Source organism: Chenopodium album, chromosome 15 (assembly GCF_948465745.1).
Source record: "Chenopodium album chromosome 15, dcCheAlbu1.1, whole genome shotgun sequence".
Taxonomy (NCBI): Eukaryota; Viridiplantae; Streptophyta; class Magnoliopsida; order Caryophyllales; family Amaranthaceae; genus Chenopodium; species Chenopodium album.
Window position 1 is genome coordinate 11016373 of NC_137848.1, and position 13853 is coordinate 11030225.

General features: G+C 34.5%; 1 protein-coding gene across 1 annotated transcript; it reads right to left on the reverse strand.

The window, feature by feature from the left end:
* Window positions 1-3376: 3376 nt before the first annotated feature.
* Window positions 3377-13247, reverse strand: LOC145581893 (wall-associated receptor kinase 2-like). The gene is made up of 3 exons (XM_081638927.1): window positions 12264-13247; window positions 11991-12161; window positions 3377-4736 (listed from the first exon to the last, which is right to left on the reverse strand). Exons 1-3 carry the CDS (start codon window positions 13165-13167, stop codon window positions 3547-3549), a joined length of 2265 nt encoding a protein of 754 aa, XP_081495053.1. The 5' UTR covers window positions 13168-13247; the 3' UTR covers window positions 3377-3546.
* Between the last annotated feature and the right edge of the window lie 606 nt (window positions 13248-13853).

The following is a 13853-nucleotide window of genomic DNA, read 5'->3' on the forward strand; positions in this document are numbered from 1 at the left end:
GTAGAATCAATACTATATACTCCCTCCGTATTTTAATAAGTGTTACACTTACCAAATCCCATTGTGTTTTAATAAGTGTTACACTTTCTTTTTTGGCAAAAAGCTGCCTTTAAATATTATATCGCTCTCTTCTCATGGTCCTCACCTAAACCCACTATTATTTTTATTATTATTATTATTATTATTATTATTATTATTATTATTATATACTTCCTCTCACATTCATTACACTTTAATAAATTATTAACCTCACTATCTTTCTTTTACAATTTTTTAATATTCCAACTATCCCACTTACCTCTTATAATATTCAAGTCAATTAAATTGCCTAAAATTATGTGCCTAAAACACGGAAACATTCACCATCGATCACATAATACAACCATAGCACTGTGAGTATAATGGACCCTCCATTTTTTTTATTTGCATTACTTTGGATTGCACAAAGTTTTAGGAGAGTAATATAATATTGCGAGTGGGTGAATAAATTATTACTCCCTCTGTTCCTATTTTATTGCTCCATTTGACTATGCACAGTCTCCAAGACATGTATTAGAATGTTTATATCTGTATTTTCATACACGTAAAAATTATAAAAACGTGATATCCATTTCAGGATACATCCTTCAACTTGGAGGTTCTCCCGTTAGCTGGAAGTCTAAGAAGCAGGGTATTGTGTCTAAAAGTTCCTCTGAGGCTGAGTATAGGGCTCTATCTGCTGCAGCTAGTGAAGTCACCTAGCTTGTCAGACTGTTGGAAGAGCTTGGTTTCACTAAGCTTAAACCTGTCACTCTCCATTGTGACAATATCAGTGCTATTTACATAACCAAAAACGCAGTTCAACATGAGCGTACTAAGCACATTGAAATTGATGTGCATTTTACCAGGGACAAGGTGCTTGAAGGTTTGCTGGAGATTGCTTATTTGCCTACAAATGCTCAGATAGCTGATTTGTTTACCAAAGTGCTTCCTTCTGCTCATTTCAAAGAGCTTCTGTCCAAACTGGGCATGTTCTTTCCCATGTCCAGTTTGCGGGGGGATGTTGAGAATACTCTGGAAGACACTCCTGCCACGTCAGATACTCAAGCTGAGAGTTTGTTGTAACAACTTCTGCCAGCTCAGCTAATTACAGAGCTATTTACTGATTTGTATAAAATACTCTGTTACTCTCATTAATTCTCTTTTAATATTAGAACAACCTTCTCTCTAAAATCTCTTTTCTCTCTCTCTCTCTCTCTACTGTAATATTTTTCATAGCTTCTTCTGCAAGCTTCAATGAGGATTCTTCTCTAAAATCTCCATTGAAGAAGATTGAAGTAGTTCTTCAGAATCTAACACCATACTAGTGGACCAACTCAACCAAAAGCTTAAACTGATGGTTAAGGACAAGAATATGTTTTATACTCTATCACTAAAGAATTAAGATTTCGACAAATGAGCATGATTAATTAATTAATATTTCAAATATATAATCAATTTTAATCCTTCAAACAAAACCAATTATACCTCAGAAACATAAATCACCAAACAGAAAAAACCCAATTCACAAAAATCATCAAAAAAAAAAAAAAAAAAAAAATAAATCAAAATCATCCAAATATTTTACCTGGTATGAAATCGTACCAGCAAGAGCATCAAGATCCTCCAACAATTTGCCCATCCTAATTTCATTCCATGGATTTCTATACTGTTCTCTAAGCACATAATCCGATGAAAACTTATACTTAACACAAGTTCTACTTTGAGATGGGTTTTTTTTACACCAACCCATCTTGTAATTTTCTTTCTCCTCCAACCTCAATTACACCATTTTCCAGAAATTTTGATCTTGCTTCCCACAATGCGTTTGTGACTGGGGAATGGTAAACCCCAGGCCATAAACTCACCGGTTTACGAATCGAAGAAACTGCATCAATTGGTTCATCTTTGGGATTATTTGTGTTAATTGGGTTTGATTTTGTGCATGAAAATGTTGAGATTTGAGTGAGTTTATGTGTGATTTGATGATCATTTGATGTGGGTTTTGATTGAATTGATGGAAAATTATAGGTTGAATTTGGCTAATCTAGGATGTTTGGAGGAGAATTTGATGAGATGATTCATGGCGTAAAAATGGAGTTTGGTATGGAGGACAAAACGAAGATCATCCCAATTCTTTGTCCCTAGAGAGATTTTTTTGAATGTACTGTCTATATAAACGTGAATTGCTAAATCACGCTCCTCCTCCTCCTTCTTTTTTTTCGAAATGAGGAACGAAGCCAAGAGAAAGAAAAAACACAAATTACAGAAAAATAAAGCTACCTCGGAGGGACCAAGCGTGGTAAAGCCACACCCCTAGAATTCTCCTCTAAAATATGATTAAGTTTCGAGGGAATAGTATTAATGGTATCTAATTAAGAGTCTTGAATAACTCCGTGGTTGGCCAATCAATCCGCCGCTCTATTCCCTTCACGATACACATGGGCCACATGAACATTCCATCGATCATCATTCAATAGCTTATGACAATAGATTATGTCATGAATATTTTCTCCTCAAGAACATTCTGGGTTTGCAAAGCCTGTATACATGCCAAATTGTCTAGTTGAGCCTCAAGATTTTCGATTTGCAAATTCTGAGCCCACTCCAAGCCTCGGGTTAGTGCCATTATTTCAGCTCTATAAGCTGTGCAGTATCCAAAATTGGAGCTGAAAGCAGATATGAAATTGCCTCTATAATCCCTTATAATTGCTCCTCCACCTGCAGGGCCAGGGCAGACGACTCCATCACAATTAAGTGAGTACCAACCAAAATCAGGAGCTCTCCAAGTGATAACACCCATTTTTAGTTGATACGAAGTACGAAGTATTTGATAACGCCTGTATTTTAGCTGGAATGGATGAACCTACACTCACATAGTCACATACTCACATGTATTCCATGCATTTTCGGAATAGGCGTGTTCACCTTAAAGTTACGAAAATCCACGCCAGGGATTTAACCTTCAAAACTGACTCTTTAGACATCATATTAACATACAACCATAATATACAACTATTAGTTTTCTAATTGATGTGTTGTTATTTGATCCTAAACTTGTGCACACACACATATATATATATATGTGTGTGTGTGGGGCAAAAGCTAATGAGCGCCCCTGAGGCGTTAGATAAGAGAATTAAAGTGGAAATATTAGAGTAAAATTAACATAAATTACACCGAACGACGCGTGATTTTGTCATGCATTCCTAACTTAATACCATTTCAACCAATATAATTACTCCTTATCTAACGCCTCGGGGCGCTTGTTAGTAAGATCGTGTATGTATGTGTGTGTGTATATATATATATATATATATATTATAATAAACCTAAACTTGGAGCTATAAGCTATTGTAATGACATATATTAGAATCGATGTATGTGTAATACAGAGACAATTTAATTAATCTTCACAACAGCATAACATCTATTTCTTACATGATTACATAGTATTCCACTTAAACATATAAACGAAAGAAATTTGATATTATGAATGATTCCAAGTGGCATCCACAAGAATCAAAATTACCTACCACTTCCCAAAGAAGTGAGCAAGCGTGAGTCATATGAATTAGAATCGACACCACTGCTACAACCACCATGGTCGTCTGACCTTGGAATTCCGACGAGAAAAGATTCACAATCTTCTTGAATTGAACCATCATCATTCCAAGGATGGGATCCCTTTCTTTTTATAGTCTCCAATTCCAATGCAACTTCTTTCATGGTAGGCCTCTCCTCTCCTTTTAACATCAAGCACCATTTAGCTAGATTAGCCATTTGTTGTATTTCTTCAATAGTTTTCTCACTCACTATGTTTGTGTCAAGAATGTCCAACAAACGACCTTCTTTTATCTTGAGGAGGAAGTGCATAGTGAGAAATTTCTCAGCTTCGGGCCTAGCAATAGAAATTGCCTTTTCCCTTGTCAATAGCTCCAGCAAGACAACACCAAAACTATAAACATCACTCTTTTCAGTTAGCTCACCTGTCTGCATATATTCGGGATCCAAATACCCTCGAGTTCCAAGCACCATTGTAGCAAATTGGCTTTCGTCCGGTGGAATCAACCTTGAAGCTCCAAAGTCGGTTACCTTAGCAGTGTAACTTTCATCCAAGAGTATGTTCATCGATTTCATATCTCTATGAATTATTGGTGTTGAGATTGTGGTGTGTAGATATGATAGCACATTGGCAACTTCAGATGCTATATTTAAGCGTACATGCCATGTCATTATGGAAGCTCTAGCTGCATCATTTAAGTGGTCATATAACGTCCCATTGTTGATGAACTCGTAGACCAATAGTGGTACTTCACTCTCAAGACAACAACCTAGTAACTTGACCACATTTCTGTTGTTGATTTGTGATAGAACTAGAACTTCATTAATGAATTGTTCTACTTGATTTGGATCCACCTTGAGAGATTTTTTTATTGCCACAACTTGGTTATTTGGCAAAATGCCCTTGTAAACAACTCCAAAACCTCCTCTTCCAATTATGTTTTCATCACTATAATTGTTGCAAGCAACTTCAAGATCTTGCATAGTAAAGATTTTTAATGTATCAACACGCCGTCCGAAGAGTTTTTCATTTAAAAGCAAACCACCATTTTGTTGAAAAAAACTTTCTCGTGTTTTCCTTGTCTGTGTTTCCTCTCGTTTAAAGTGCAGGAGAAACCCGAAAAGGAGCAAAGTTATAAAGCCACCACCAACACCTACGAGATAAAAAACCACTAATTATATTAGAAGTATGCAAATAACTTTGAGATACTCATGCCACTAAGTATATTATTCCTTATGTTTCATAATGTTAGTCCCATATAGAATCAATCACTACCCTTTCAAAACCAAGAACATGTGTTATTGTTTGAAATCTACAGTGTAATTCCAAAAATATCCCTTTTTTTTTTCAAAATTGCCCCTGCTGGTCTTTCAGTCAACTACTTTTCCTCTACCTTTCCCGAATTTCCTCGTAGCCTTTCATATCTTTGACTTCATTTCCAATTCCAAATTCCTACAACCACTAAATCTTTACTTGTCTCTCTCCTCTATTTCATTCCATGATTTCACATTCATCTTAATCTCCCCTCAAATTCTTCAATATCAAACTAAATATCAGAAAATCGACGAATTGGGCAGCTTTAACCAATTTATTTATTTATTTATTTTTTTTTTGGATTTCAGCACGATAGAAAAACATGCAAACTCACAGAATCAAAGAAGATTATAGGTTTCAGAATTTTGCCTCCATTTAAATTGTTTGTGATTAATCAACGAATTTGGGGGTTGGGTTTAATCTTTAATAAGAACTTTCAATTGAAGATTTGAAGAAGGATTATACTATCAATTGGAAATTCTCTCCGAGCAACTACAACGAAGAAGCAAGATCATAAATGGGTATTTCTTATTTTATTTTTTTACCATTTTAAATCTATATATACTCTACTCTAAATTATAGATTTTTGAATGATAGGGTGTTGTTTAATTAGTCTTAATTTTCAATGATTTTATGACTTGGGTTTGATTAGATTAGATTCTTATGTATTTGATGTGGGTTTTGCTTTAATTTTCAATTTAGTATGTAGGTTGATTTGGATTCTTCAGTATTGATAGATGATATGTTTGATGGTGTTGCTGTTTTTATTTATTTATTTATTTTTATTTAATTTATTTATTTTTTGGCAGAAGGTAGATCAATAATTCAATATATGAGGGTGTATGGGTCACAAATGCTAATTGCATTAAAAAAAAAAGTGCAATAAGACAAAAAATATGAACAAATCAAAATTTGCTTAAATTTACTCCGTACAATTTTTTAGATTGATTTTTATTTTTTAAGTTTGGGGTTTTGTAAAAAATCTGATCTTGCTTTTTTATTATAGTACTTTTATATATTTATTTTTTTAATTATTAATGAAGTTTATCCTGTATAATTGAAGTGATTTTTTTTTTGGTATTTTGGAATTAAAGTACAAATTTTGTGTTTTGGTTTGATTTTGATAGCGTTGATTGATTGTCTTAATGGGTTTTATTTTAAAATTAGAGCTTGTTAGGCTATCTTTTATTCTCATTCAATTGGATTTTGATTTGGTTGCTAGTCCGAATATAAAATGGGGTGGAATTATAGTTATTCGTTGAACATCCTGTAGTTATTTGTTGTGTTTTCTCTGTTCTTTAGCTTCATGCGTCATGCTCACCATCATCATCAATTCCGAAACTCAATAAAATCAACGATGGAGGGAGAAAATGTTGAAACCGGTGGCAAATTGTTGATTGGGGGTGGTGGATTGGTGGTAATTGGTGGTGTTGGTTGTGATTTGGTGTGCAATTGAAGAATTGGTGATGTGGGGTTGTTATTTTTGGTGCAAGGAGATGGAGCAGCAGCAGGGCGCCAGGGTTGCTGGTGGCTGCTATTTATGAGGGAGAAGGGAGTTATGGTTGGGTAAGGTGGGGTATTCTGGCTCGTTGGTGGGGTGTGTGGGAGTTTTTGGTGGTGAGGGTTGACTGTAGTGGTCGGGAATTGGGGCTGTAGAAGGTTGGGGGTGGAATAGAGATTGGTTGGTGAGTTGTATGGGAGTTTTAGCCTGTTGGGTGGGGGGAGGTTGGCAGCGGTAGACGGGAAGGGGAGGGGGCGGTTCTGGTGGTAGGATGGAACTGGAGTGGTGTAGTGGTGGTGGGGATGGAGAGAGGGGGTGGAGCAGTGGTGGTGTTTGGGGAAGGAGAGACAAAAGAACAAAATTATTCAAGGAGTAGTAGGATTGTGGAGAAGAGTAAGGTCGGGGATTCAGGGGTTGGCGAGTAGGTAGGCTCGGGGTAGGGGGGTGGGCTGGTCACCGGCAACTAATTCAGATCTCATCTGACTTTCTCTCCTATTTCTCTCATCCATTTTCCTTTTTTTTTAAAAAAACTTTGATTTAATGTTTGATCTTAACCTTTTGATAGCGTTATTGATATTAATTTTTGATGTTAATTTTTGATAGCGTAATAGAAACTGGGTTTGTTGCAAGGTGATGATTCTGAATATTTATTGCAAGACATTCTTTATTATTGAAAATGTAGCTGTATAGGTCCGAGAACTATGGGATGGGAGGGAGTATTGATTTTCAAGAACCTAACATTGGTTCTAAGTCTAACAAGAGTAATAGGAATTTAGGAAGTAGAAGACAGTGATACATAAGCAAAATCGAGTGATATGAAATTCAGCTCATGGATATTTGCAGTAGAAATTCTTAAGCGAAATCGAATGATATTTGCATGAAAACTGTATTGGTGATATGTACATTGATCATTCTTTCACATGATTTAGGTTTCATTTTTGCAATCATGTTGATGAATGGGAATGGGTTTAGGTGTCTACCATGGTTTGGTTAAGTGATCATAGCAATTTAGGAGAATGTAGTATCTTATCTGGTTATGTAGAGTGAAATACATTATTTGTTTCACATGAAGTAAAAATATAGTACTCCAATATGGTAGTTTCATGAGAGAGTAGTGAAAGTAGAATTTATGTGAGGAATATTATGAGAATAGGGCTGCTGGGGGTAGGAAGAGAAATGAGATTTAGTGGGATAAACACAGCATGAAATTTCTTTTATGGTAAGTTGACTAATTATATAAAAATGAATAGAAGTTTGCTATATGTATTTTCAATTGAATTTTTGGGAAAATGAAATTGATTGAATTTTGTTGTTGACTTTTGTAGGAATGTCTCTTTTATGCAGTGTGACCTGAAATATATTATTCTTGAATGCCATTTATCTTTGGAATATTAAACTTATACTTGTAATTAGTGATGTTATATACCAAAGATTGTATGAGTCCTTTAATTGAATTCTATTAACATATGCAGGTCAGGGGACAATTCTCACGCCTAATGAGTTTGTGTTACAAAGAGGCAGCTGAGGATGAAGAAAAGCCAATTCCGGCGAGGATTCGAATTCCGAGGACCCGAAATCCCAGGAATATATATTGGTATATAATTTCATAATTTTCTGTCAGAGTAATGCCTTTTTATTGTATTTACTGTATAAATATGTTTATTGGGCTTTTAGATTTTGTTTGTTAGGTGTTTGAATTCTGTGTTTGGTAAGGAAATAATATAGTGATACGACTGCACATATTTAATTAATAATTTTTCATTATCTCAGCTCTATAAGAACATTACCCCCTTAGTCTCTAGCTGAATAAGTGTTATTAATTTTCTTTGTGTAATTTGTCCCAATTAAAGTAAGCTACATTAATTGACGGGTTTAGCTTAATGGTTAATGGTTGTGTATAAGCTATTGGAATCAAGAAGGGGGTAATGGACAAATTAGTGGATTAGCTGACTTTAATATGCGTTAGTAGTTGTTCTAGGCATTGCCATGATAGCTATGGGCAATGAAAAGGGTCTTGCCACACCAATTGACTACTTAATGAATTTTTTGAAAAATGGGAACCAGAACATGAAACAGACAGTTCTTATGGTGCTCTCTCTTCTATGCATATCAAATCCAGTTAGAGCTAATGTCATAGAAACCTTGCCCTATCCTCTTATTTTTCTTACTTGGTTTAACGGTACCTTTGGGAGGTTTGTCAAGATCTGACTTTAATAATATTGATGGTAGCTGCCGTGACATCTTTGGCTCTCGGTATTACATCAGAGCCTGAGGCCTTTGCATTTTGTCAGTTTATTGTTAATCAAATAGAGTTTAGGAAAAGGAGTATTGATCTATATGGTTCTATTATTATATTTTTCCACAGCCTACAACTGCTTTAAGGTAATGTTGTGGTTATGAACCTCAAGAGCTATTGTTTTAGATTAGAGTGCCTAATTTTTTTTTTTTAATTTTTTTTAATGAAATTTTCATTTAGGCAGTCCTGCAGTGTTTCTTGTAAGTGATTAGGCTAAAGAGAAATGCTCTTTGGTTATTAATTTTTTTTTAATCATTAATCAATGGTAGTGAAGCTCACTTTCTATTGGTACTCATCATAAAATTGGCATAATATAACTCAAATTAGACATGCATAAATATGTGTATTGAAGCTATACACCATCGACAATGGATGAGATAGTGGAATAGTTCAAAAGAACCAATATTGCACCAAAAAATAGTATATTTAGGGACAATGGCTGAGTAGCATACCTTTCTGTCAAGCTAATTTATGGGGAAAAAGAAAACCCTTTGATTGTGTTATTTGGGTGTATCTTCAATGCCTTACTTATTAATTTGATGACCCAATTGCTTGATCTTATCCGATTTGGTTTATTTAAGTTGATTTATTAAATGGGGTTTGTTTGATGTTTGAGGTACCCATTTTATTATTTTTTGGATTGAATTTTAGTTTAAAATTGATGAGATTTACATGGGTTTGAGAATTTTGGATTCGGTTGTGATGATTTGTTGATAATTTTTCATGCTTTAGAGGGTTTTGGAAGTTTGAGAAGCTAATCTGTTGACTGAATTGAGGAGTAACTCGTAATAGGCTCATTGTGTGTTTAAAGGTGAACAATTGTCTTACTTCATAGAAAAATATTCTGTTTGTTTGTAATTTGGATTTTACTAGAAAATATATGTAAAGCAAAAAATTCACCGTATGGTAGAATCTTCATAGAAAGGAGGGAGGGGGAGGGAGAGAGAGAGAGAGAGAGAGAGAGAGAGAGAGAGGGTAAGGAGGGGGGAGAGAAGGAGGGAGAGGTGGAAAAAAGGAATAAAGGGCAGGCTAGGAGAGGAGAGGAGGGGGCACACCGAGAGAAGAGAGGGGTTAGGACTTAGGAGAGAGAGAAAGAAAGAGAGGTAAGGAGAGAGATAAAGAGTGAGAAAAAGGGTCCGGGAGTGAGGAGCCGGAAGAAGAGAGTAAGAAAGAAAGAGGAGTTGGGAGAAAAAGCGAGTGAAATAAAGAGAGAACGAGAAAAATGGCCACGAGAGAGCAATAAGGATCGAAAGAGAAAGAACTCCAGCAATAAGGGAAAGTGGGGATAGGATTTACTTTATTCTTTTAAAATACTCCCTCCGTTTCATAATTAGAAGCCTGTTTTCCTTTTTTGGATGTTCACTGACCGAGTAACCCCTATAATACTAAGTGAGTTATATTATGCTAATTTTTTTTTATCAGTACCAATAGAAAATGAGCTTCACTCCACTACTATTATTTTTTTAGCTTAGATAGATCATGTTTACTTTATTCATCATAACCTAAATCTAATTTCTATAAAATTGTAAGAAAATCCCTAATTTACTTTAATTGTGGCTTTATAATGTTTTGGATTGATGCAAAGTCACGGCATTAAGTAAGAGTTTATTTTCATTGAATTTATAGATTTTACACTCAAACACCCTGAATACATATAATCATATATGGTAATGAGTTTATTTTCATTGAATTCAAATTTTTCAATATGTTTGGCACGAAAGTGGTGGCGTTTATTTGCTTATTTTATTTGATGTTGCAGGTTGATTATGTTAGTCTAAAACAATATTAAGGAGGATTTGAAGCCAGTGAAGAATACCAACCATTTGAATATTGCTTGATCTCAGGATTTGGAATTAGAACCAATTAAGCAAGATGAATTGTGATGTGTAACAGAGGATAGTGATTTTTATAATTAATCAAATGTAGCTTTTATTTCAACAAAGAATATGCGGTACAAGATGCAGCCTTCGATAATGTATACACTTTTTTAAGGGTGAGCAAATTATTTAGGCATGAGCAAACTATACGGAGGTGAACAAGCTGTTTTAGGGTAATGTAATTTGAATATGATTTTTAGGAGTGAGAAATTCTTTGGAGGCGAACAAATTATTTAAAGATGAGCAAGTTATGTACGGGTAAGCAATTTATTTAGGAGGTAATTGTATATGACATATAGAGGGTGAGACAAACTATTTATAATGAGTACGTAATTTTGTATGATTTTTAGGGTTTAATAATTCTACAAGGATAAGCAAATACTTTAAGGGTGAGTAATTTTTATAAAGGTGAGGTAATTGTATACAATATTAATTTACTTATAGACAATACGAATAATAACAACTCTATACTTAATTACAAAACGCTTTATTATTCTTACATTTTCCATCAAACGTCAAATTATAACCTAACAAAACAATAACAATTATTTTTACTCCTTAATGATAAAAATAACAATTAGTATTATTCACTTACGCTAACACATTATCGACACTTAATATTAGTTTATTGGGCTATCGCGCTATCGTGCGCGATGGCTCGACTAGTCACATAAAATACACAAACTTTTAAAACAAATCGGGTGTACAATAATTATTATACATCCATTATAAAGATCTCTCAAAGTGATCAAAGTTAACCTTGAAATGAATAAAAGTTACTCGAATATGTATAAAAGTAACTCAATTCAAATAAAAATAATCTATGCTTTATTGGTAAAAAGGGCAAAAAGTTACCTTAAATTGGCTTAAAGTTACCCTTATACTGCTCGATGTACACTAATATTAGTGTAAATCGGATGTATATAAAAGTGTTTTTGGTCCTCATACTAAAAAAAATCGGGTGTACAATAATTATTGTACATCCATTATAAAGATAGACTAAAGTGATCAAAAGTTATCCGTAAAATGAATAAAAGTTACCCCAATATGCATAAAAGTAACTCGATACTAATAAAAATTATCTACGCTTTATTAGTAAAGAATCACATTTTAAATGACTAAAAATCAATTATTAGTGATTGAATGTAATTAAATTACCATTATAAAATTTTTCTTGTTCTCTATTTATATTAAAATTGTATTATGTTTAAAGTTATAAAAAAAAAAGGCAAAAAGTTAACCTAAAATTAGTTAAAAGTTATCTTTATAGTGCTCAATGTCCATTAATATTAGTGTGAAGCGGGTGTATACAAAAGTTTTTCAACAAAGAAAGTATTAAAAATCGCAGTAAAAGAAGTCAAGAAAGACAACAAATTTAAGGATAGAAATCTGTGTAAGCAATTATAATTTGATCCTTACCGCCAGTAGCCAAAACCGGTATGAGCCAAGGCTTTGTATTAGAAATGCAACGATCGTCTTTCGTTCCATTTCCGTGGTACCCCTTTGGACATTTGCAATGGTAGCTTCCAATTGTGTTGATACAATACTCTGCTTTCTCACAATTATTCGCTCCCTTGCACTCGTCAATATCTATGAATATAAACATCGACCATAAAATCTTAACCAACATTTGTTAAATAGATAAAGTAATTTTTTTTTTAAAAAGGGTGAAACCATAAGTTAATAATATACCTGTGCATCCATGAGGATGGTAAGGGTTACCAAAATAACCATCTTTGCAGTTGCAACGATACCCAAATTCATGAACCGGATCATAACAAACTGCGTTTTCTTTACACAAGCAACTCCCATCTTTTTTCGCCACTGAACAATTGTGCTGTCCAATAGTCCAATTGAATACTACGGGAAGCTGCAAGGATTTCCAGTACTCCATAGGTTGACTTAAATTTTGTTGGTAAAATGTATAAGCATCTTTTGCCACCGCAAATGCAACATTGCACGGATTAAAAGTATTTACAGACCTATGGTTGTGAAAGCTGTCTAATATTACTTGAACGTTGTTTACACCACCGGGTATGGAGGCTTGACAGCACCCGACACCAGAACATTCACCATCGATCACGTCTTCTTCCTCCACGCAAGCAGTCATGCATCCCGTCTTGTATTGCTTGTCACCTCGATAACCCTTAAACCAGGCATAGGTGTCACACCCTATAGCAACTAACATGTTTTTTGTGCTAGACAGGGTAAATGTTATCAACTTGAACGAGCTCCACCAATAGGCAGTATTGTTACCCTGGTTGTAACAATCGTAAGAAACATATAGTTTAGTGCGGAGTTCTCCCTCTATCAATGAAATGTTAAGAACTTTGAAATCTTTACCAAAGATTGGTGTTGGAGGGTTCGTAGCATTACTACAATTGATTTTGAAGGAGGAAGATATTTCATTATTTGGTGGTTTATAGTAACAACCTTCTTCAATACCAAAGGGGTAAGGAATGCTCAAATTTCCACACTTATCTGAACAGTGTGGGGCGATTACGAGGGGTGACACTACTTCGACTCCGGTGATTAGTGGTGTCAACACCCAACACACGCAAATTGTTAGTAGAAGAGCATGACTTAAATAAGTCATGCCTACTAGAGTAGTATTGATGCTGGTTTAGAATTCGAAGGTCTAGAAATAAAAGAGATAATTTTGTGTAAAGTTTTTCAATAATTTGGCCAAGCATTGCATTGAACAAAAAACTGAGAGAGGGCTTTTATAAAGGAAAAGTCTACTGATTGGCTTAACAATCATGGAAAAGTCTTCCCCTGAAAATTAATGTACAAAAAACTGAGAGAGAGCTTTTATAAGGGAAAAGTCTACTAATGGGCTTAACCAAAGGAAAAGTTTTCCGTGAAAATGAATATGCTAAAAAAAAAAAAAAAAAAAAAAACTCGCTTTTGGACAAAAACGTACACATAATGACATAAAAATTGATTTTTTTTTTCCTTTCCATTTGTTTTGTTGCAAATTTGCAATTACATACAGAGTAACAAAAGTTTAATACAGAGTACTCCCTAATATAAAATACAATTTTTTGTATGCGGTATGTTGTACCGTGCGCTAGGGGTTACTCAAGTTACTCCGTCAGGTTGAATTGCCGAGGTTACTCAAGTTACTCAATCAGGGTTTACTTGAGTTATTCGGTCAAAAGTAACCAGTAACCCCTGACTGAATTGAACACTCAAGTAACCCCTGACCGAACTCCTTAATTAACCCCCTGACTACTGAATTACTTGAGTAATCCCTGACTGAACTCCTTAAATTACCCCTAA

Coding starts and splice junctions, on each gene's coding strand:
- LOC145581893 (XM_081638927.1), bottom strand. CDS start 13,167: ATGACTTATTTAAGTCATGCTCTTCTACTAACAATTTGCGTGTGTTGG. Junction 12,162..12,263: donor CCATCCTCATGGATGCACAG/GTATATTATTAA, acceptor TTATATTCATAG/ATATTGACGAGTGCAAGGGA. Junction 4,737..11,990: donor ACCGGTTTTGGCTACTGGCG/GTAAGGATCAAA, acceptor TTTATCTCGTAG/GTGTTGGTGGTGGCTTTATA.